A 23,598-nucleotide genomic window follows, 5' to 3' on the forward strand; every position below is an offset into this window, starting at 1 on the left:
ACGTCAGGCAGTAGGGGGGGCTCTGACAATGGCCACAGGCCTTGCACATAGAGGTGGTGAATGCCATAAGGTGATATCTCCTATTCAGCCGATACACATGAAATCCGTATTGTCCTCGGGAGACAATGGCCCCAGTGGCCACCGGCCTTTGTCTATATATCAACGCAGATGAAGCCACAAAAAGCCCATTGTGTCTCCCGCAGCCTGCGGGGCGAGGGCCACATAAAGAGACCATGGATTGAATTGTCTCGGGGCAGAGATACAGGAAAAGATCGTCTCTCACGAAAAGCTGGGGGGGGGGGGCATTTCCATTCACTAACACCGGGGCAATACAGGAACGGGGCCTCTGAATCCGCATCCTCCGCCGCGGACGCTGCGAGTTATAGGGCAAGCAGGGGCCACAGGTAACGCCACAGACACTGCCCTAGGGCTATGTATATAATATATAAGGGGTTACATTCTTGGGGAACCCTACGTTGCTTCCCTTTGCTTTGTTTACTCTTGTGTTAAAGAGCTTACAGTCTAATTGTTTTTTGTCGAGGGGGGGGTACAGCGTCACAAAAGAGTGGACAAGATTTGCTCCAATGACGGACTACAGCTGCCGTTATCCGTAGCCATTAGGACCGACAGTAGCCTCTAAAGCCGTAATATTCAAAATCCCCACGCCGTGTCGCTCCCACGTGTACACATTATTTTCATCACCAGAACATAGAACATACGTGTGCGGCGGCTGCACACAGAAACTGACTGCTCTAAAGAACTAAAGCAGTTTTTGGTCCCGTCTTGATTCAGGATCCATATGCCGATCCCATGCATGTTTAATACCCTCACTGTATTACCCTCTACCACTTCTGCTGGGAGGCCGTTCAACTTATCTACCACCCTCTCAGTAAAGTAAAACATCCTTACATTCCATCTAAGCCTCTGACCCTCTAGTGTTAGATGACGGCCTCTTCTTCTAGCATTTCTCCCCCTATGAAACAAACGTTTAAACGTCTCTACCGGTGAGGCCGCGCGCCCCGTGTTTGTTTACCATAACATAGCAGACAGGTGGAGAGTCCAAAAATATTTATTGAATGGAGAGTAAACATGGCGGCTTCACTTCTTCCCGCGCGTCTTGCTGCCCGACGCCGGAGGGCCCTTCTTCTTGTCCTGCGGCGGCGCCTTGAGGAGCGCGAGTCGCTTGGGCATGTTGGCGCTGGCCTTCATGGTGACCTCGTGCTCGATCTTGCTGCGGATCTGAACTTCCAGGTTCTGGGGGCAGAAGGGGCAGGAAGGGAAGGGTCAGAAGTGCGGTCAGACACAGGGGGCGCCGTGGGAGCGCGTGGCTGCGGTACCTACCACTTTCAGCTTCTGCTGGTGGATCACTCGAGCCTTCTTCGGGGCGATGACTCGGCCTGAGGAACGCAAAAGTTTGGTGAGATCACTCAACGCACATACTTGCCCCGCCAACCAGAGGGCGCGCTAACCGTACCCACTATATAGATTATATATATCATTCTCTGCGCGCGGCCAGCCAGGGGGCCACGGCTAATAGAATAGGACTACGAAATGACCACGCATGGCAAAGCTGGTAAGAAGGACCCTTCTTCATTTGCCCCGGCCCTTTGGATGCCCGGTGGCGGAGATAATGCCAGTTTGGCACCTTTTTTGCCCCCCCCCCCCCCATGGTTTGCACTTCCTGTTGTGCAGCAATTATTGTATTGATAGAATTTATTCAGGCGTTGTCGATAGAAACGGCCACGGTTTAGCCAGATATCTGATAATTGCTTTAGATTTGGTGGGGGAGGGGAAAGGGTTATAGATCCTTTCAGCTAGTGCTGCCCCGGAAAATGAAGATTTGGGGATCCGGTGAGCCTCCGCGGCTCTGATTGGACGCTTTGATTCACTCTGGCGTCAATAAAACCCTTAATGCGCCCCATCGCCTGACTTATACCGACGGCCCATAAAGGTTACAAAGATTTATCTGGCATCGTTTTCGGAGACAAAAAAAATAGAATCTTAATTACTAAACGAAGAATTCAGTCCAATCTAAAAAAAAAAAAACAAACAAACAAAAAAAAAAAAAAGACACCTTTACACCAGGCCAGGTATCATAGCGCCACCACATGGGAGGATGCGGAATTACACCTCATTCCATCACACCAAGACACATTATTATTATTAATATACATTATACACACACACACATATATATACACACACACACACATATATATACACACACACACACATATATATACACACACACACACATATATATACACACACACACACATATATATACACACACACACACATATATATACACACACACACACATATATATACACACACACACACACACATATATAAGGATATGGAGAGTAGACACCAGTTTAAGGTTCTGCATATTTGTGGTTAAATCTCCATAAATGCCAGAATTTGCTAGAACTGAGGTGAAAGCTATGGGGATTGTAAGAAGAAACGTTTTAGGTTTTTTGTGAACATCCCATCCGTTGTTTCCGGTCATTCTGATTCACCGTGACGGAGCGCATGCCGGATACATTCAGATCAACGAACCAGAGGCTTTAGTACTGTATTCAGGTCAAAGTACATAAACTCACCTGTCATGTCCTATCTAACATACCGCGTTACTCAGCCAATCGCCGGGCTTCCGGAGCCTATTGGGTGCTTCCAGGTGCCCGGCTCGGGAGCCCATTGGGGGGGGGGCTTAGAGATACCCAGCTCGGGAGCCCATGGGGGGGGGCTTAGAGATACCCGGCTCGGGAGCCCATTGGGAGGGGGGCTTAGCGATACCCATCTCGGAAGCCCATGGGGGGGGGCTTAGAGATACCCGGCCCGAAGGCCATTGGGGGGGGCTTAGAGATACCCGGCTCGTAAGCCCATTGGGGGGGCTTAGAGATACCCGGCTCGGAAGCCCATTGGCAGATCACCGTCCCTGACACCCGCATTAATCGAGCAAACACACTCTGTGCCATCTTGTGCACGGAATACAACGGGGCAAACAGGCAAATGCACATGGGGGGGGTTCTACAGAATCTCCCCCATACATTTGCGAGGGGGACACCACAAAGATTTAAAGGGACCCCGCAGCCATCATAGGCGATAAAGGCTTTAGAGCGTTCCTTTACACCGGTGGTTCTCAACCTTCCTAATGCCGCGACCCTTTAACACGGGTCCTCATGCTGTGGTGACCGCAACCATAACATTATGTAATTATATATATTGTGAAATACGTGTTCTCCGACGGTCTTAGGCAACCCCTGTGAAAGGAGTGGCGACCCGCTTTATACGCTGCATTAATAAACGATGGTTTTATGTCAGGCGTTAAACCGACAATAAGTTGTACAAAAACTACTTTTTTTAGTGCATTCCAGTCCACTCAATGCTAAATTACACGCTTACATGTTATTCCTTATACATGTAAATTATACACACGCTATACATGAATACCTGCCTTCCTTCACAGGATTTACCTATATACATATAGCACTCACCTAATGCCTTTGATTGGCCAATGTACAGTGCGCATACATACATACATACATACATACATACATACATACATACATACATACATACATACGACCTCATGCAGAGCACACACATGTGTATGTAAATACTGCACTGACCTCCCTTTCTGATGGCAGTCGGCTTCTTGCTGGTGTCCTTCTTGGCCTTAGCTTTGAGTTTCGGGGCCCCCTGCGCCATGTTTAATGATAAACGAGGACAGAGTAAGACGGGAACGAGGAAATCAGCCCAGAAAACGAGTCTTACAGGATTCCGGAAGTACTCCGTCGGCCATCTTGGTTGGGGCACGTATAAACATTGATGCGTTTTCTTATAGGCTAATCACTCGCCGACGAAAACACTCGAGTCCGCCATCTTGGTAGAGGAGGAGTCCCACACGTGACCAGTTAGCGTTAGCAGGCTGGATAGTTATACCTGCTAACTGTCCCTATTTAGTTTAGGCAGTACCTCTTTAAGATTAAGTTCCTCCTCTAGTATCAGCCCTTAAACCCCCAATAATGTGTATAAAAACAGCAAGAAATGACTAATCTAATATTCTTCTTATAAATAAATACTCAGTTATATAAAAAGTGAAGCTCCGTGACATGGAAAGCCCATTGAGGTTTATGCTTCCAGTGACTGACCCAGTCTGAGCATGATGGGAGTTGTTTACAGCCCTTTGGATGCCAAGTTGCTGCTAGGAAGCCACTTTCTGTAGGCCATACAGTCAGTAGGGAGGGCAGAGGGGCCCGTTAGCTGCCAACCTACATCATGTATGTTTTTTTTGATATGTAACATGTAAGAACAGACACCCAATATCCATGTTCTGAGGTCACGTGGCATCCAGAACCGTGGCTACTAACGTCCTTGGGGCGAACGGTTTTCTATGCCGGACCCTGGTATCCTATTGTCCCCATTGGCTACAGAATACAGTTGCCGTATGTGCGGTGTATAGAAACCCGGGGGGGGGTCTGGACTTTAACACGTTTATTTTATTTCCGTTGAAGCCGTTCACCCCTTCTCATTGTGTCTCCTTTGCAAATATATGGGGGTTCTGCTGACCCCCCGTACGCATTTGCCCCTTTCCCTGCACCCCCAACTATTCTGCCCTCGTCCTGCTTTGTGGGACGTGGGATTCAGGAAGGACTGGAGAATGCATACCATGCATGCGCAGAATAGCGTGCATGTGCAGCCATGCTATCTCCCAAGCTCCGCCCCCTGGTGCCCTCCCCCCCACAATACGGTTATTTACCCGGTAAATAATCCCATTAGGGGCTTTTGTCATTATGCACATAAAAGCCTTTCAGGTGACCCCACGCTACCTCCCTGTATTATCTTCTGTATACAAACCCTGCATCCTCCGGGTCCCGTCCGTCAGGGCCAGGTACACACCGCGTCGGGGCAATCTCAGGTCACAGCGGGGCATTTATACAGGATAATGAATTTATAGGGCGTCAAAAGAAGAGATTATCTGCCCTTCCTAACGCGCCGATCGCTTTATTCTTTCTTCACAACAGCTTTCTTCAATTCCATTAATGCGTTGGCCTGCGCTTCCTCCACTGGAAGTCTATTCCTGGTATCTACTACCCTTTCCATGCTTTCACACCCTTTAGTTCTGTCTCTCTCTCTGCAACACAGACTCGACGTCACGTCTTCGATCTCCAAGCGGGGAAATCACGCATACGAAAACAATCGCAACAAATAATGAAGTTATCGGAGGTAATCGAGGGGTTAATGTACAGAATAAGCCATTCTTAGAAGACTCAAGAAGTCAGATTACCGTATTTACCCGATTATAAGAGACAAGGTATTTTCAGGGAGAAGAAAAAAAAAAAATCACCCGAAAAAACGTCCGTGTCTTATAACCAAGGTCGTCTTTTATTGCCAGACCCGGCCTGGCGATAAGCGGACACATGCATGCGCGGGTCACGCGTGTTACTCTGCGATCACGTGACCCCACCACAGGAGAGATTTTCCCACAGTCCCGCCTGCTGGTCCACCCTCCTCTGCGTCAAACCGGCACAAATCTGTGTGGACCACAAATCCCATGATTCTCAGGCTGCCTTAACGTTGACTGAGGATCATGGGAAATGTTGTTGCTCATCGGTGAGCCGCTGATTACTACCCCCAGTCCTACCCCCCCACACTACCACCGAGTCATGTTTTACCCCCATAGATTTAGCTTATATAAGCTTGGGGGTTCCCTTATAATCGAGTGAATACGGTAATAAAGCAACAAGGTATTCATTTAAGGAACTATTTGGAAAGTTACAATAAAAAGATATTTTTCAGCATTTTGTTTATTCAGGATTTTGACTGTACAGACGGAATGTTGCATTGGACGCGGAGTGTTGGGGGGCGCCCCGGGTATATAGTTACTCCGTATTAGAAAGACTGTGTTCTAATGACAGGGATCACGCTTTGGGGAGGGACACATTCTGAGAAACCCCCCCCCCCCAAACAGGCTCAGGGATCCCGGGTCAGGCCGTCCTTCAGCTCGTCGGGTTTGAAGACCCCGCGCTCGGTGATTATTCCGGTGATCAGCGCGTGGGGAGTCACATCGAAAGCCGGATTCCAAACACCGATCCCTGCAGAGAAACATCCGGGGGAGCAGAGGTTAAAGACCAGCCTACTACAGCCAATAGGGGGAAGCAAATTATCGGGGAGGAATAATCACACAGATCCCGAGAACAGGAACACATGTTGTGGAGATATATATATATATATAATATACACCATTGCCTGGGAACATTAGAACATGCGCGTCGACGCGTATAATTCCGTCCCAGTCGCGATCCGTTATCTCTGCAGACCTACCTGGCGCGGCCACCCTCACGCCGTTGATGTCCGTCAGCTCGTTGCTGGGTCTCTCCTCGATGACGATGCGGTCGCCGGTGGGTAAGCTGAGGTCACACGAGGTGCTCGGGGCCGCCACGTAGAACGGGATGCCGTGATGCTGGGCGAGGATGGCCAGCTGGTACGTCCCCACTTTGTTGGCGGTGTCGCCGTTTGCAGCCACCCGGTCGGCGCCCACCACCACAGCTACGGAGAGAAACGGCAGATCGGTGGGAGCTCCTACGACCCGGTCCAATCAGCGGCCCCGCGGCGGAGGACGGCGACACTCACCGGACACGTGGCGCTCTCTTATGGTGACGGCAGCCATACTGTCTGTGATGAGAGTGGCCGGGATCTTCTCGTAGACCAGCTCGTAGGCCGTCAGCCTGGAGCCCTGATTGTAGGGACGGGTCTCCGTGCAGAAGACGTGAGACAGGCGGCCGAGGGAATGGAGGGACCGGATCACACCTGACGGGAGAGAGGAGAGGCCACGGGTCAAGCGGAGAAAGAGAGAGAGCGCTCTACGGCCAACGAGAGGAGGAACGAGGTCCACGGAAGGTGGGAAAGGAGAAGACGGGACGGCGAGGGACACAGCCTTTAGCTTTGAGAAGAAGGCAGCACAGCCCGGACTCTGGAGTCACACGACTTACAGGACGATCGGGACACTCTACTATTATTTAGCGCATACACTCCTTGGCCACGTGGCACAGGGGCGCAGCCGGGGAACCGGGTAACACAACGCGTGACACACGACCCCGCGGTAATCTATTCTATAGATAGGAGGGGAGAAGAGGGGATAGAGGAGAGTGGCAGAGGTGGAGAGGAGAACAAGTGTGTGTATGGTTTGGTGTATGCGTATGGTGTTAGTGTGTTAGTACGTGTGTCTGTGTGTGTCATGTTAGTATGCGTGTGTCATGTTAGTACGTGTGCATTATGTTAGTGGTCACCGGGAGAGGGAGGGAGTGTGAGTGTGTGTAGGCATTTTGTGTGTGGAATTACAGAGCGTGGGGGTTATTTATGGGAGGGGGACGGGGGCTTAGCCCCGACCCCGTGGAACGAGCCATCTTTTGCCCGCGGGGGGTGGTTACCTAATGCTGTACCGTACCCCGCAGTGGCCAGCGAGCCGGTGTTGCAGTGAGTGAGGATACAAACGCTCTGCGCGGGTCCCGCATCCTGAAGGATGTGTTTGGCTCCGAAGTCCCCGATCTTGCGATTGTCCTCGACGTCCTTCTCCAGGAGAGCCTCCGCCCAGGCGATGGCGCTGACAAAACAAGAGCGGGATTACCGAGCAGAATCCATGGCAGGCGGCTGCTTCCATTACATGGATTGTGTGTGGGGGGTGTCCATGCGCGACTCATTAATAACGATTACAGCTGGGATCGGGGTGAAAAAAAGGGCCTATCCCATACATGTTTACATTCCCTCACTGTATCAACCTCTACCATTTCTGCTGGGAGGCCATTCCCATTATTTATTACCCTGTCAGAAAAGTAAGATCAACTAGGTTTTCATAGGGGACGTAGGCGATGGCGCGACTTGGTGAATAACACTTTAGCGCTGCTGTTTTGGTAATCAGTAGCGGTGTTCGGGGAGCACCTTTCGCTCAGTCCCTTGGCCGTGGCCCCCGGTTTCTCAGCCTCCAGGGCCAAGAACGCATTCAGTTCATCAGCTGCCTGCTTCATGTTGACGGCCGTCGGGCGGGCGTCTATCAGGAGATCGAGGGACTTGCGGACGAACGTCAGGAGAGCGGATATTTCCTGAAAGGGTTGTGACGCCAGCTCCACTGCAAGGCTCAGGACCCCCATGATGGCGATGGCCGGAGCCCCCCGCACCTAGAGGGAGGAGATTCAAGGAAACTCACATCACTTCTCAACGGCCAGCACGGGGGGGGGGATGTTAGATGGGGTACGGCAACAAGGACACAAAATTCCCCCACACCCCCCCCGGGACAGAGTCTGGGCGCATTCACCTCACATACGTTAATTAATGCCCTGCAGTATGTGCGATGCAACGGCGTAGCCAATTAGGCCTCTGGTGGGGCCGGTCCAGGGGTGTGGGGTAAGAGCAAGCCCACCGGCCTATTGGGCCACCAGACGCTGCTCAACTTATCAGTTAATGCCCCCATAGTGAATCAGGCGATAACAATCTAACCCCATAAGTTCCAGAGTGTTGAGCCCGCCCACTGCCTGTAGTCATGCCCACTACTTGGCACGCCCACACAAACCCGTCACGCGCAACTGGCTGTCCTGTTGACATCCCCGCCACCAACTAAGCCCCGCCCACCTCACCTTCATGGACCGGATGGCCTGAGCCCCCTGCTGCACTCCGGCCACCGGCTCATACTCGCTCCTGTGAGGCAGCAGCAGCTGATTCAGGACCAGTAACGATCCGCGACTGTACCGCACGGACTCCAGAGACATGGCTGACAGGGCACTTCCGGGGTAGGCGCCCGAGCTCGTTAACTCGCGGGTGGGGGGCGTGCTGTGTATGAAGTCTGGTATTGGGTGTGAATGGAGTAGGCGTATCCGACTGCCCCCTCCCACTCGCGGTGGAAGATCTAGAGCGCTGGAGCTTTAACCACGTGGCTAGGGGGCGGGAGGTATTAGAGCACAAATGATGGCAGGTAAAGTGTGATTGACATCTCCTGGCGTTAGATGCCCGTCTGGGGGTAGTTACAGCATAACACAGGATCTGAAGCTGGAGCCACAGCCTGTGGTTGCCAGTCCCACTTAGTTGCCCCCATAAACCAGGCAAAGCATTACAGGGTCATGTTGATTGGTGTACCTGCGTGGCACCCTGTCTAGGCCTGGCGGCATCTCAGCTTGGCTTATTATCCAAGAGCAAAAATCACAATAATTAGACTGTAAGCTCTTCAGGTCAGAAAGCTCGCCCCTGCCCCGGCTCTTAATGTCTGCACGTTAGCTCAATGGCATTCTCTTAATTACGCCGTAGGATGTAACATATATGCATCACGCCTAGGAGCTTCTGCTGGGAGGCTGTTCCACTTATCCGCCACCCTCTCGGTAAAGTAAAACCCTCTTACATTAACAGAAGTTGGGAAAAGCCGCAGTGGAGGAGCACAACTCCCACCACCACGAGGAGCCCCCTACCCACAATAATTTGAGGATGCAGGAAATGCAACAACAGCTCGAGCGCGTTTCAGGCTCAAGGACGCTTATCCTATAACAGAAGTTTAAATCACCAAAAAGGGGCATTTAACCCGAAACCCAGCCGCTACTGAAGGTATTGTGAGCTGCCCCCCCCACACCAATACCCATCCATGCACATCCCCCTAAGGACACGATGGGTTAATATGCGCCAGAATAGCTGGCATTGGGCTATACGGCACAGAGCTTCGGTGCAAATAAACCAGAATGCGCGCCGTGGGGTCATCCATTAACCCTTTAAGGACCAGGCTGTTTATTTTTGTGGTGCTCGTGTAGCGTCGGGGTAAATAACGGTGTTTAGCTGTCATTTTCTTCTCTCTCGTTTGGTGAAGCCGCACAAAACTACATTCAAGGACTAGAATGACTTTTTTTTTTTACCGATACCATTATTTTAATCTTATCATCTAATTTCCCATAAGAAAAAGTGAAAAATATACGTGAAAACATGCAAAACTTTTCCCTACCTGCTAAAAAAAATGTGTCCCAAGTTTAGAAATACCCAACGTTTGTATGTTTTGTTCTTGCAAATTATAGGGCAAGAAGTACAATATAAGTTTGCAAAATCAGCGACGGTGACATAAGTTTGCGGTCGGCCATAAATACCTGAAACACCAACATGCGCGTATTTATCAAAAGTATCATGAAGCCGTTTCACCACCAATCTTCGCTGCCAGAACGTTTTTTGGTGATTTTTATACACCGATTGCAATCGAGGCATACAATTTACTGAGAATTCAAAAAGTTACCAAGAAACAAATATAAATTGTGACATCTACCGAGTACAGCGACACCAGCCACGCGTGCGCTAGTCAGGCTGTTTTTTAACATCTTCTCATCCTGTGCCCATGTCCTATTCGGGACACATTTAAAGACAGTCCTATTTAAAGACACGGCGCCTTTCAATAGCACAAATGCGATGGCTCCGCAGAGCGATCACAGGGGGCCCCCTACGTTCTTTTACTGTTGCTAAAACATTAATGTCGAGGCATTGCAGCAACACCACTTGAGGGAAGAACAATTGCTTTCCAAAGCATGTTTAACCCCATGATGTCCCAGGCACATCATTTTATTGCTGTAACAACCGAAACCTTAATCAGCCATTGGTCTCTTCTCGTTAATATTCCCCTCGCTGTTTTAGCCTCTACCAGTTCTGCTGGGAGGCTGTTCCACTTATCTACCACCCACTGGGTAAAGTATTGCGATTCTAATTCTCGAGAAAAATAAATAAAAAAAAAAAAAGTTTTTTTGTTCTAGGAGCATTGAAGAAAAAGAAAAAAAAAGGCAGGGGGAGGTTTTTCATAGTTTATTGTGAAGTTAAAAACAGGCAATAAAAAGTAAAAACTCAGCATACAGTTTTCATGTCTCTGAACAGACAAAAAACACATCACGACCTCGGCCCAGCCCCTGGAGGGACCAGCAGACTTCACAAGCCCCCAGCCGCGCAGGTGAGGGACCAGAAGGCAGCATGGGGTTCACCAGGGAATGTTCAACAAACTAAAAGCACGGGGGGGGGGGAGGAATAATCTTATTTAATAAAATAAAAAAATTAAAATAAACCGTCAATTTAATTTATCACGGGAGGTTTCAGTGAATAAAACCGTGTTTTTTTTTTTTCTTCTTAAGAAACAATAAGTGGGGGGTAGGAAGGCGGGCGAGGGGAACATTCAGATTAGTCCTAAATTCCTACACCTGCGGCCTTGATTCGTACTTCATTTGATGTTTGTTTCTGTTCGACCGGGAAAGGGCGAGGGACACGGGGAGGTCCTAAAAACGTAAAAAATAAAAACAAAATAAAAAACAGAAAAAAAAAAGACTAGACGACTCTTCATAAACAGCTCCAGCCCCACTGAGAGGTTAGCAGCAGCGGAGGGCTCGCTCTTCAACAGACTGGCAACGGTGGGGGAGGGGGCGACATTCACTGGGCCTGCGGAAAGAAGAGAGATCAATACAGCGCAATATCTACTACCCCTTAACCCCTTCAAGACAGAATTACAGCTTTTGCTTTAACCAAATTTTCATGTTCAATATATAATTATACTGTTTAACCCTTCGCTGAGCTCGGGACCCCCCCCCCATTAGATCCTAACCATTGTCTCGCATGGGTAGAACCCCCCCACCCCTGCTGACTTTAAGGTGACACATTAAGTAAGACTATCCCCAAACGTCCGTCCGAGCATTCCCACTGCCCCCCCCCAAAAAAAACAAAAAACAGAGCCTGTGATAGAGACCCCCCGGCAGGGTCCCTGGCGACGCATGCTGCGATTAGGAGCCCTGTCTCTCGGTCCCTGTGAGGGTCAGCTACATTGAGATATTTTTAATCTAACAATTTGGGAAAAATGGTATTTTAAAAAAAAAACAGAAATAAGGGTAGATCCTAAAAATAAAAACCCACACAAACAAGGGGTTAAGACGGCTTTAGTTTCTTGATGCAGGTGCCCGGCTAAGTGCGGGGTTTTTATGCCTCCAATCTGTATTTTGTTTAAACTGCACGTAAAATACAACCCATTATGTCAGCCAGTCTATCATTTATGGACAAAAATAAATAAAATTATATATATATATTTTATAATTTTTAATTATATTATATTTAATAAAAATATAAAGAAATCCCAAATTGTTGATTGAATTTAGAACGATCGTTCGGTCGCATTCCTTTTTCCCAGACCTTCAGACTGTTTTTGGTTTATATTCCTGGCTTCCTATGCCCAGGACCCGGCCCGCCGTTACCTGTGGACCTGGCTGTGCCGGAGGGGGCTGTGTCGGGGGGGCGCCGGGCGCCTGTCCGTAGTACGCCGCCTGTTGCCTGTAATACTCTGCCCACGCCGCGCTGTAGTCTGGCTGTGCTGCCGGGGGTGCGGCGGCAGTTGCCGCTGCTGCGGGGGCTCCTGGAGTCGCTACTTGGGCTTGAGCTGAAATGGACGATAAAGGTGAATGTAAGCCTGGATACGGGCGAGAGCCTCGCATGGGCCGGGCGGATTAATGCAAACTCACCTTGTTTCTTATAATATTCCTCCCAAGCCTTTGTATAATCCGGCTGCCCGGCTGGCTGCGGAGTCTGCTGACCTGGAAATATTAAAACAAAAGCACTCTAAGGCTCTGGTCATTTAGGTCAATCGTCCCACCGGGTGTTGTGTGTAATATATATTATATTTGCATTTTTCCCCCGAAAAGTACTTAATATGCATTATTCTTTGGAATCCAGTAACACTCAAAAGTTTGTGGTCATATAGAAGTAAAACAAGGACATTTCTGGCTGTAACAATCGCAAAAGGGGTTTTCTAACCATCAATTACCCTTTTAAATTTAAACTTGGATCAGCGAACACAACGTGCCATTGGAACACAGGAGTGATGGGAGTGATAAAGGGCCATTGGAACACAGGAGTGATGGGAGTGATAAAGGGCCATTGGAACACAGGAGTGACGGGAGTGATAAAGGGCCATTGGAACACAGGAGTGACGGGGGTGATAAAGGGCCATTGGAACACAGGAGTGACGGGGGTGATAAAGGGCCATTGGAACACAGGAGTGACGGGGGTGATAAAGGGCCATTGGAACACAGGAGTGATGGGAGTGATAAAGGGCCATTGGAACACAGGAGTGATGGGAGTGATAAAGGGCCATTGGAACACAGGAGTGACGGGGGTGATAAAGGGCCATTGGGACACAGGAGTGATGGGAGTGATAAAGGGCCATTGGAACACAGGAGTGACGGGGGTGATAAAGGGCCATTGGGACACAGGAGTGATGGGAGTGATAAAGGGCCATTGGAACACAGGAGTGATGGGAGTGATAAAGGGCCATTGGAACACAGGAGTGACGGGGGTGATAAAGGGCCATTGGGACACAGGAGTGATGGGAGTGATAAAGGGCCATTGGAACACAGGAGTGACGGGGGTGATAAAGGGCCATTGGGACACAGGAGTGATGGGAGTGATAAAGGGCCACCGGAACCCAGGAGTGATGGGAGTGATAAAGGGTCATTGGAACACAGGAGTGACGGGGGTGATAAAGGGCCATTGGAACACAGGAGTGATGGGAGTGATAAAGGACCATCGGAACACAGGAGTGATGAGAGTGATAAAGGGCCTCTGGAACACAGGAGTGATGAGAGTGATAAAGGACCATCGGAACACAGGAGTGATGAGAGTGATAAAGGGCCTCTGTATGCCTATGAAGAGATTCCATATTAAAAAAAAAAAAAAAAAAAAAAAGTCCCTTCAATCAGTACCGAACATGCGCGGTTATCTCACAGACCGCTGATGCAATCACGGACCTCAATGCGGACAAACTCACCCATCTTTTTATAGTATTCCTCCCAGGCTTTCGTGTAGTCTGGCTGGCTGGCTGGCGGGGGCTGCTGGGGAGGGTCTCCTTGTGGTGGGGGTACAGGAACGGCAGGGGGCTGCCCGGGGACAGGTGCGGGGGGCTGCTGGTAGTAGTGTGAATAGTAGGCAGCCCAAGCAGCGCTGGGATCTGTGGGGGCCGGGGGCTTTGCTAGAAAACAATGTTAAACAAAAGCTAAATAAAAAACACCCATAAAATAAGAACCCCCACAACAAAACCACCACCCTCCGTCCAGAGATTTCATAGACAAAGGAAGAGATTCTTTACAGTGAGGACAATAAAGCTATGGAATCCACCGCATCAGATGCCTTAAAAAAAAAAGGGGTCTGGATATATATATATTTTTTTAGAAAGGCGCGACATACAGGGGTATAAATAGAATATTTTAGAGCTTCTTGATCCAAGGAGAAATACGATTGCATTTTGTAGCCAGCAGGGCCGATACCAGAACAGCGACAGACAGCAGTCAGTGCGAGTCAAGGGGCAGAATCAGTGAAGCAGATCCGGCGTGGGAAGGCCAGGTCTGCCGATACTCAAAGAGGAGCGGGGTTTAAAGTCTCTCCGAAGCATGGTTTCTCTGATATTAAATAGCCGCGGCATTTGGCTATACCGGTTTTCCGTTACCCGGCGCCTTAAACAGAATGCAGTATAACCAAAAGTAAAGCAGGGCTTCCTCAGGCAGCCACCTGAAATACACTGCACCGATAGACCAGCTGCGAGTGTCCGGACAGACAGACACGGAGTACATACACCGAGGCGAGCCGACACATCACACGCAAACTTACTGGGGTCGTGAGGAGCTGGAGGTTGCCCCCACTGGGGGTACGTGCTGCCCCACCCTTGAGGGGGGTACTGGTGTGGAGGTGGAGGAGGAGGGGGTCCTGGACTGGAAGAGAAATAATATATATGTTGACTTTGCTTATACGGTTCTACAGCTATAAAGGTCTATTTGATCATTAGGTCGTCAACTTTTACAACCAAAGGGTTGTCGATACGATACAAGAACACCAGGTTCCTACTAAATACTTACTGAGGAGGGGCTCCAGGGGGGCCGCTTGGGTAGGGCCCTGGGTTGAAAGGTCCCATTGGACCAGCAGAACCAGGGCCGGGAACACCAGGCCCCAGCGGACATAGAGGACCCTGCAAAGAAAATTACTCAAAATAAGACGGCTGGGGAAAACCAAACAACCCCCCCCCAAACCCAAACGCTGCTTAGATCTTAAACTGTAATAAATAATTAACTCAACAGCATTCATCTGAGAGGTAGAAACCGTCACAATAACCGTGCAGCCCACCTCTATCTTCTCCTCAATCAGCTGCTTGGCGTGGTCTATTTGCTGCGGGTTGCCCCTGATAATGAACATTTTGAAGTTGGGGTCACCATTAGGTGGGGGTTGTCGGGAGATTTCCACAAAGGCTCCGGTCTGCTGGTTTATGGCCTTCACGTTCTCACCACCTGGAGAGAGAGAGAGGAGCGAATACGAGAGTCAACAGAGCGCAAAACGACACAAACAGGTTCCAAGATTCACATGGAACGCGTCACATGCTTTACAGCACCGGGGGGTCTCCGTGTTACCATCACAAACTAGTCAAGAGATTGCAATGCATAACGGGTAAAACATTACATATAACGTTTATATATATTATATAAGCTTTCTGGGAATGTATACATCAGACATACATCGCAGCTCACAATGAACTCCCCCCCCCCCCCCGAGAACACAGAAGAGATACCCCGAGACACTGACCTCTGCCGATCACCAGACCGCACTTGTGAGTCGGGATCGTGAAGGTCATCTCACCGCCCGGGGGACCCCACGGTCCCTGTCCTCGGCCTCTTCCTCTGCCCCCAGGAGGCATGCCGGGCCCCGGAGGTCCAGGAGGGCCGCTCTGTAACGGGAAATTCGGCAAACGCAATCAGCGGCAGATCTCTAAAGCGCCCTCAGGAATAACTCGCTTGTCACAAGATCGCTCTTCTTACTCTCAGACTCTGCAGGAGGTCACCAATGATTCTGGCTGCATGATCGCATCTGTCCGGTGGGCCCATGATGTGAGCAATCTTGTCAGGACCTGTCCCATCATCTATACGTAGAGGACAAAAACACACACACGTATGACAGGCGATCCAAGGTGAAGCCGAACGACAAACCAGATCGGCCGCATGAAGACCGCTGGTCTGCGTACCGCTCTAAACATATAATATAATTTATATAGCAAAGCGTAGGCGCTCTGAATGGTAAAAGCAAAGCAGATGCAGCAATAAGCACGGGCCAACCTTGTTTGAACTGTATCCGGACACCGGCGTCGTTCTGTATCTTTTTGATCATCTCCCCGTTGCGTCCGATCACCACCCCCACAGAATGCCGAGGGACCGGGACCTGGGCCGAGGAAGAGAGGCAAATATGGAGGGAAGCCGTCCCGCAAGGGCCAGAAGCCGAGCTATTTCAAGAAGGCGTTCAACACTTACATCTATTCCTCCCCCTCCTCCGCCGCTGCCTCCTCGCGAGCCGTATTCATTCCGGTCACCGAAACTCCCCTGATCCCTCTCCCTCAGGAGGTCCATCACCATTTCACAGGCTTGCTGTGGCAGGAGAAGACATACATATGTATATATTATATATAATGACATGACAGCTCCACTGGATCAATAGTTTTAAAGAACTATAAATGTTTTGTGAGACACACACTTCCCCCGGTACTAACTCATTTATCTCACGGGGGTATATAATGAAAAGCATTATAAAGGAAAGTCGCTCGACGCCTTCACTCCTTCTATCAAGGTTCAGCCGGCTCGTTTGATTGCTGTCAGTAGCTAGCATGTATGTAATATATGACCAGGTACGTATTAAAAGGTTTGCACGCCACTCACAAGCTCCTTTGTGATCACTAACATTCGGCCTAAGGGTACAATATCTCAATTGCGGCCCCGCCACGTAAAACAAAAATAATAAACACACAAAACCCTTAACTAGAATTCACCGATAACTCAAGGATACACGCAAATGAGAATATAAACATATCTCACACACACCTGTACTTTGAAAGGCTCCCCCACGATGCGCAGAGGCTTGTCCACGTTGGTATTTTGGGACCCGTCCTGGATCAGGATCATTTTCACTCCGGCGCGTTCCTGAGGAAGACAGGGAGGCGGACATTAATCTCCACGTCCTCGCTATCCAAGCCCTTTAAACAGCAAGGCTGCCCCCCCCAGCAATAACCGGAGGGGGATTAATATCTACGATTCACCCCAGCCCCTTACCTGCAACTGTTTGATCGTTTCACCGCCCTTGCCAATAATCAGTCCCGCTTTGCCGGCCGGGATCATGATCTCCTGCAAGGATCCGTTCTGCCCGTTGGCGTTATCGTGGAACTGGCCAGGGGGTCCCCCTCGACCGCGTGCAACTATTTCGTCGAGCATCATCTTCGCCTGCCTAGGAGGACGACGACAGATCAGGGTAGATTAGACAACAAATTCGCCGTCACCACACGCCGGTTCGTTAGGTCAGACATGCGCGGGGGCGAAACACAGACGGCTATGCGGCTTGCATCTCATACTTACTGCACGGCTTCAGGAGAGCCCGTCAGGGACACCACGCGCTCCGGCATCCCTCCGCTGTCTGCAAAACAGAACACACGCTTAGTAAACAAAATAAAAAAAACATTTAACCCCTTAAGGACAATGGGCGGTCCCTAAACCCATTGAAAACAATGCATTTTGAGCCCATACATGTACGGGCTTTGTCATTAAGGGGTTAATGTTTCAGAATTACTTATTTTTGTTATATAGAGATTAACAACAAAAACCTATTATGCTTAAAATCTCATAGTTATAGCAGGTCACCAAAGGTCGTTTGTCACCAACGTTGGGCGCAGTTTAACTAAATTATTCTGCTTCCGGGAGGCAGAATCTCAGTTTGAACAAAGATGGTGAAGTAGGGAGGGGGCATCAACACAGAAAGTCACGGACTCCATCATTTCCGTAATAACAGCGAGACGGGTAGACGTCACACAGTCTCATCCGCGGTGTCACCCGAGCCGCACTCACCGGGGGAGATCTGTACTTTGCAGCCGGACTCCTGCTGGATTTTATTAATTTGTTCTCCTCCACGGCCAATGACTGAAACACAGAGGAGAATTTAATGATACCCTGTACGGGCGCAGCAATGACTATGAAGCGTATACAATATATATATTACATTATACGATATATACTCACTGAGCCCAACCATCCCGTCCGGCACGCGGTATTCCTCCGTCAGCGAAGCCGACCTACCAAGAGCAAACGTGTTAATGAAGTACGTATAATCTTGTTAATGAAGCATAAAGGGGATACGGCTCGGAGGTCCGCGCACTGAAACGACCGTTTACCTCAAGTTATCCCAACAAGGAAACCAAAAAGATATGTAGAAAACTTGAAGATCTTACCGTGGGGGGTGCACAGGAGTTAATGGAGGTGCAATCGCTAGAGAGGGGGAAAAAAAAAGAAAATAAAATAAACCCGGGTTAGATCTCTGCTCGGTCTACATCAGTTACTCCCCACAGCTTCGTTCTCATCGCCAGCAAGAGGGGCGCATAGTCGCCAAAAACCCCTTCAATTCGTACGACGCAGGAATAATCCCATCCGCCATTCACGGCTTTATACAGCACTCCGCAATCACACCCCACGCAGCCCCCCCCCCACTCCACACAGCCCCCCACTCCACACAGCCCCACGTTACTTACGTTCGCTTTGGGTGGCTAATTTCTTGCACTCCGGCTGATCTGCAATTCAAGAGGAAAAAAAAAACAAAAAGAAAGTTAGATCACTAAAAATACGCAGTGTTGTCATGGTGATACTGGGCTCCTCCCTGTTTGTGCTGATCACACGGATCAGCAAGCAGGGCTCCACAGCCCTATATTGCAGATTGCAATAATTGCGATCAGCCAGCAGGGGGAGCAATGAGAGAAGCCAGCAGGGCTCTCCTGTCCTCAAGTGAACTTCTGGCGGGCGGCACCTACCGGATGGGAATGCCCGGTACCGGCACTCGCTGTTATACACGATGCTGGTTTCTGCCAACAGGGGAGAGTCCAGGCTATCGATAGACCGCCTGATCTCCCGTGTAGCGCCGGGGAGATGCTCCTGCAACAAAGTACCCGTTTGTTCTAAATTGGCTCCTCACTACAGGTTTCAGGGACATACAACTACATCCTAAGGGGACTGAAAGGGTTAAGTGGATTTTAAGTACAGGAGGGGAGCTTATTTCAGGAGAAATGTCAATCTAAAACCAGAGGGTCAGAGGTTTAGATGGAACGTACTACTACTTTAGCGAGAGGAGGGTAGACAAGTGGAACAGTCTCCCAGCAGAAGTGGTAGAGGCTAATAAAGCGAGGGGCTTTAAACATGCAGGAGACGGGCAGGCGGGCTCCGGAATCTAAAAAAACGAGACCAACGACTGATTAAGGCCTGACATGCTTGGTGCTGTACAACGAGTAAAGAGCTGTAGCGAGCGACGCATCGCGTAAGCCGGACACCCAGAACCAAAGACAGGTACCCAGCACCCTGCCCCCGATGCTTTCCTCTAGCGCTGTTGTGGTGCTCTATTTCATGTCGGGGGTCTCGCTCTTAGCGAGGGAGGACTGCAGACGTGTATAGATTCCCCCCCCCCCCGAGCCTTACCTCCATCCTCCAGCTGCCTCTTCTGCCCGCCAAAGTTAAATTCCTGGGTGTTGTTGACTCCGCCGGTGGCCTCGCCGCCGATTTTTGCAGCAATCTGTAACAAGAGACAAACTGGGTCAGTGTCAACGCTTACATACAACAGATTATCAGAACCCCCCCCCAAAAAAAATCCCACCCCGAAACGGCCTCATCAGGACAGGAAGCGCCGAGCACATTACTAAGCCGGGTATCGGGAGGTGGAATCGCAGAGATATATCTATCTATCTATAATAACCGAACAATGCGGATTACATCGTTACGGATTGTCAGGTCTCCGCGAGCGCGTGAGGAACGCGTCCGGCACTCAGCGGAGATCCCGTGTTTACAGAGGGGGGGGGTACAGACGGGACCTCGGCGCCAATCGTTCTACTTTAAAAACCCGCCTTAAACGTTAAAGCCAGGAGGGCCTTGCTTAGTATGTAATGCGGTAACACGCCGGCAACACAATGCTTTCTGGCAGCTGGGTTTGGTAACCAGGAGGGGGTCCTGTCCACATCAGGCCCGTCGAGGTTTGGCAATGAGCTGTGTGGGCCGCAGACTTTTTTTTTAAAAATATATAATTTAAAGGAAAAAAATAAATAGGGCCAGGTACTCTAAAACGTACAATGGGACAGCCGGCTCTCGCACACGCTCAGTAGCCCCCCCCACAGAGAGTGCTGCGAGCAGGGGGTACAGTCACTACTTTTTTTCACCCCATTTTTGGAAAACTGCATATTCACATATGCATGCGACGTACCTGCCGCTGTTGGGACCCCCATGCGCGGAAAGTGTTCCCATCAAACGGCTTGAAGCAGCCAGTCAGTGGCAAGAATCACCGGAAGGGGGCAACTGCACGTTTATTATTGTTACAGGGGCAAGCAAAAATCATTCAGCACCTCGGACCACCGTGTAACCCCCAAAGCCCCTGCCCCCTCCGTCCATTATACACAACCCCCCTAAACCTAAAGCCACTCCGTCCATTATACACAACCCCCCCAACCTAATGCCACTCCATCCATTATACACAACCCCCCCAAACAAAACACCTGCCCCACCGTTCATTATACATAAAGCCCCCAAACATAACACACCTGCCCCCCCTGTCTATTATATGTAACCCCCCCAAACAAAGCCCCTCCGTCCACAATACATAACCCCCCAAAGCATTATATGTAACCCAGTTACTTATATCCTGCCCTGTTGCTCCCCCCACGCATTCAACGCCTGCATCCCTATACTCCGCCCCCGAGGAGCAGAAACCCGCCCCCTCTGTGCCTTTCACATTCCCCCAAACAGAAAACACCTGGCCCTTCAGTGCCCCGTATATGTATACATTAAACATACCCGTTGTGCCCACGGATAATGTATCTGACTGCACTCCTTCCTCATACTGTAGCGTAAAGCACCAAGTAGATGGGTTCCCATTACAAAGGACAGCAAAGAGCCACAGATAATACCCCAACAGCGATCCCTGGCGCTGCATTTACTACAGAAACAGAGAACTCCTGCCCTCCGGAACACAGAATACCACCACGACACAGCACACCTGCCCTCCATACACTACCCCCCGATAGAAAAGCCGCCCGGCACACCACACGATACCCTACCGCAAAACAACCGCCCCTCTACACCGAACACAGCACTCAAACCGCAGCGTCCAGTTATCTGCCACTAGTAGCATCCTGCCCTCCGTGACAGCCGGCTTCCCTGTGCCCGCCGGCCCCGACCACTCCCCACGGACGCGTTCTCACCTGCCGGGCCCTCTGTACGGCATCAGCAAAAGCGTCCTTGCGGTTCCCGGTTTGGGCACCGGGATAATCGGACATGGCGGCAGCGAGAGCTCCTCAAAGGGCCAAAGGCGCGAACAAGGCCGCGGCGCGCAGGGCACACTGGGAACGAAGGTTGGAGACGGGCCCGCTGACTGAAAAGAACACGAACCAATAGCATCCAGGAAGCCCAACAACAGTATCCAACAGCAACGCGGGGTGGTACTTCTTGACCTTGATTGACACTTCAACGTAACCAATCACAACCGCGTGCGCTGAGTTGTTGGGGACAAAGAAAAGTAGGACGGCGAAATTTGATTGCTATCTGTATCTACCAATCAAAATAAAGTAAGGCATTGACAGACAACCCAATAGACAAATCATAAGCGGCCATTGGAAATGAGGTGGGGCTTGTAATGGCTTTATTGACTGGATTAGCTGAAAATGCGATAACCGACAGCCGAGTCAGCCTATCACATGATGATTTAGAAAAACAATGATGCCTTTGCGTTTATTCTAAGGAATAATTGTGACACAATCCTCTTGTTATAATAAGAAAGCCCCTGAATACAATATAAATAGGGTTTATCCATCAGTATACATTGTACCTGTCATTACATACTACCTTCCCACAAGAAAGCCTAAGCCAATCATAAACTAGATTTATAAGCATACAATCACAAGGGGTATTGGTCTGTTTGGGTAGTGAGGCCCGGAGAGGACATATAGATAGAAATATAGAACCCACCGGAAGACCGGCCTAACTTGGCCCGTCTTGTCTGCCCGTTTATCCCGCTCTAAAGACTCAGACCTTAATCAGTCGTTGGCCTCGTCTTAGATTCAGGAGCCGTATGCCTATCCCATGCGTGTTTAAATCCCCTCACTGTATTACCCTCCACCACTTCTGCCGGGAAGCTGTTCCACTTAGCTACCACCCTCTCAGTCGAGTAAAACTTCCTTACATTCCATCTAAGCCTCGAGTGTTACATTATGGACTTCTTACATTTCTCCTCCTTTATGTAGTTAAACCTCTTTCTCCCATCCCCCCTCTCTCTTCTCTCCTCCAAGCCGGACATATTGAGATCCCTCAGTCTTTCCCGATCGGTTTTATCGTCGCCCTCCTCGGAACTCCCCCCAGAACGGATGGGGTCTCCAGAACCGTACCCGGCACTCTCGGTGTTGTAGTAGAACGTTCAGGATTAGAATGCTGTGAATAAAGTTATTAGAAAGTTCAGACTTGGTCCTCCCCGATCTTCTGCTCTCCAGATCCCTCAAACCCTCCATTATTATTATTGTTTTCTGGAGCCGTTGGAAAGTGGCGGCTCAGACGCTGGCAACGGATAAAAGGAGGAACGTGCTGGCTGAGTGGCTACAGAGCGACTCCCAGCACGGCCAGCCAGACAGGAATACAAAAGCAAATATAGGTATAAAAGCCCGCGCTGCACACAGTAACGTAGATTCATGTTCACAGACCCGGAGGCGGCCATTGTTGTCAGTCGAGTGATATTTTGGGTGACTTTATCTTCTCAGTCACCACACTGATGCTTTATGGCAATGCTAATGAAGTCCGTTCCCCCATAGACTTTCATTAACCAGTGTGTCAGGCTGTGTGATTAAGACTGAGCCATTCTATTGTGCCCCACAGGTAGTATGATAAGGAGTCAAGGTGTTTGTCTAGTAGATTGGGGGTCAGATAACGGAGCGAGAATCATATAAATGGCTGATACGCAGCCATTTGTATAATAAAAAACTCTTCAATAGTTTTTAAAAGTTTTTTTTTAACCCTATAATTATAAAAAGTAAATTATATTTCATAAATTTTTTTGAGCCATTAAACTGTATTTTTCATAGTTAATGGCATTATAAAAATATAAAAATCCCATCCAGCCAATTTTATTTTACCGATTTCGGAAACCTTTTTTTTTTTGTCTTTTTCTTTGCCCATATTTTGTTCGATTGGGGAAGAAAATAAATAAAAATAAAATAAAAATAAAAACGCCCTGGATTTCATTATAAAAGACGGAATAATTATCGATTCTTCACAGGCTGGAACTTTTGATTTCAAACCTCATTTTAATGTTCGAATTAAACAAAACAAATACATTTATAAATAAAAGTGATTTTATTATTATTATTTTTTTTTATTCAGTGTAATCGACGGCTGTGAATAACGAGACGTGAAACCCTCCCCGTTTTTTTTTTTTTTTTTGCGAGATGAAGAAACCGTGGCGAGAATCCGATAAATCTCTGTCTTTATGATACGGCGCGGCACGGTGCTCCTCGAGGTACAGCCGAAG

At 49.4% G+C, this 23,598-nt stretch overlaps 3 protein-coding genes across 3 annotated transcripts; all 3 read right to left on the reverse strand.

Moving 5' to 3' along the window:
• Positions 1-1,053: 1,053 nt before the first annotated feature.
• C4H19orf53 (chromosome 4 C19orf53 homolog) lies at positions 1,054-3,822 on the reverse strand. Its single transcript, XM_053462326.1, has 3 exons — positions 3,636-3,822; positions 1,342-1,397; positions 1,054-1,254 (listed from the first exon to the last, which is right to left on the reverse strand). Exons 1-3 carry the CDS (start codon positions 3,712-3,714, stop codon positions 1,099-1,101), a joined length of 291 nt encoding a protein of 96 aa, XP_053318301.1. The 5' UTR covers positions 3,715-3,822; the 3' UTR covers positions 1,054-1,098.
• Positions 3,823-5,795: 1,973 nt separating this feature from the next.
• MRI1 (methylthioribose-1-phosphate isomerase 1) lies at positions 5,796-8,792 on the reverse strand. Its single transcript, XM_053463208.1, has 6 exons — positions 8,637-8,792; positions 7,945-8,180; positions 7,437-7,609; positions 6,640-6,816; positions 6,331-6,555; positions 5,796-6,101 (listed from the first exon to the last, which is right to left on the reverse strand). The coding sequence occupies exons 1-6, from the start codon at positions 8,766-8,768 to the stop codon at positions 5,980-5,982; spliced, it is 1,065 nt and encodes a 354-aa protein (XP_053319183.1). The 5' UTR covers positions 8,769-8,792; the 3' UTR covers positions 5,796-5,979.
• Positions 8,793-10,803: 2,011 nt separating this feature from the next.
• Positions 10,804-21,511, reverse strand: KHSRP (KH-type splicing regulatory protein). The gene is made up of 20 exons (XM_053464332.1): positions 21,287-21,511; positions 19,518-19,611; positions 18,584-18,622; positions 18,287-18,323; positions 18,078-18,130; positions 17,907-17,978; positions 17,421-17,478; positions 17,121-17,292; positions 16,893-16,991; positions 16,329-16,442; positions 16,137-16,239; positions 15,843-15,943; positions 15,610-15,751; positions 15,157-15,317; positions 14,892-15,001; positions 14,647-14,747; positions 13,811-14,011; positions 12,507-12,578; positions 12,243-12,424; positions 10,804-11,439 (listed from the first exon to the last, which is right to left on the reverse strand). The coding sequence occupies exons 1-20, from the start codon at positions 21,359-21,361 to the stop codon at positions 11,431-11,433; spliced, it is 1,995 nt and encodes a 664-aa protein (XP_053320307.1). The 5' UTR covers positions 21,362-21,511; the 3' UTR covers positions 10,804-11,430.
• Positions 21,512-23,598: the final 2,087 nt, after the last annotated feature.

Source organism: Spea bombifrons, chromosome 4 (genome assembly GCF_027358695.1).
Source record: "Spea bombifrons isolate aSpeBom1 chromosome 4, aSpeBom1.2.pri, whole genome shotgun sequence".
NCBI classification, from domain to species: Eukaryota; Metazoa; Chordata; class Amphibia; order Anura; family Pelobatidae; genus Spea; species Spea bombifrons.

What these genes read in the sequence shown, in the direction of transcription:
- C4H19orf53 (XM_053462326.1), bottom strand. Translation starts at nt 3,714, where the DNA reads ATGGCGCAGGGGGCCCCGAAACTCAAAGCTAAGGCCAAGAAGGACACC. An exon ending in GACTGCCATCAGAAAGGGAG is followed by an intron (nt 1,398 to 3,635) that starts GTCAGTGCAGTA and finishes TGCGTTCCTCAG; the next exon opens with GCCGAGTCATCGCCCCGAAG. An exon ending in ACCAGCAGAAGCTGAAAGTG is followed by an intron (nt 1,255 to 1,341) that starts GTAGGTACCGCA and finishes TTCTGCCCCCAG; the next exon opens with AACCTGGAAGTTCAGATCCG.
- MRI1 (XM_053463208.1), bottom strand. Translation starts at nt 8,768, where the DNA reads ATGTCTCTGGAGTCCGTGCGGTACAGTCGCGGATCGTTACTGGTCCTG. An exon ending in GCCAAGGGACTGAGCGAAAG is followed by an intron (nt 7,610 to 7,944) that starts GTGCTCCCCGAA and finishes TTGTTTTGTCAG; the next exon opens with CGCCATCGCCTGGGCGGAGG. An exon ending in GGGGTACGGTACAGCATTAG is followed by an intron (nt 6,817 to 7,436) that starts GTAACCACCCCC and finishes CTCTCCCGTCAG; the next exon opens with GTGTGATCCGGTCCCTCCAT.
- KHSRP (XM_053464332.1), bottom strand. Translation starts at nt 21,361, where the DNA reads ATGTCCGATTATCCCGGTGCCCAAACCGGGAACCGCAAGGACGCTTTT. An exon ending in ATTAGCCACCCAAAGCGAAC is followed by an intron (nt 18,324 to 18,583) that starts GTAAGTAACGTG and finishes CCCCCTCTCTAG; the next exon opens with CGATTGCACCTCCATTAACT. An exon ending in GGGAGCCTTTCAAAGTACAG is followed by an intron (nt 16,443 to 16,892) that starts GTGTGTGTGAGA and finishes CTCCTGCCACAG; the next exon opens with CAAGCCTGTGAAATGGTGAT.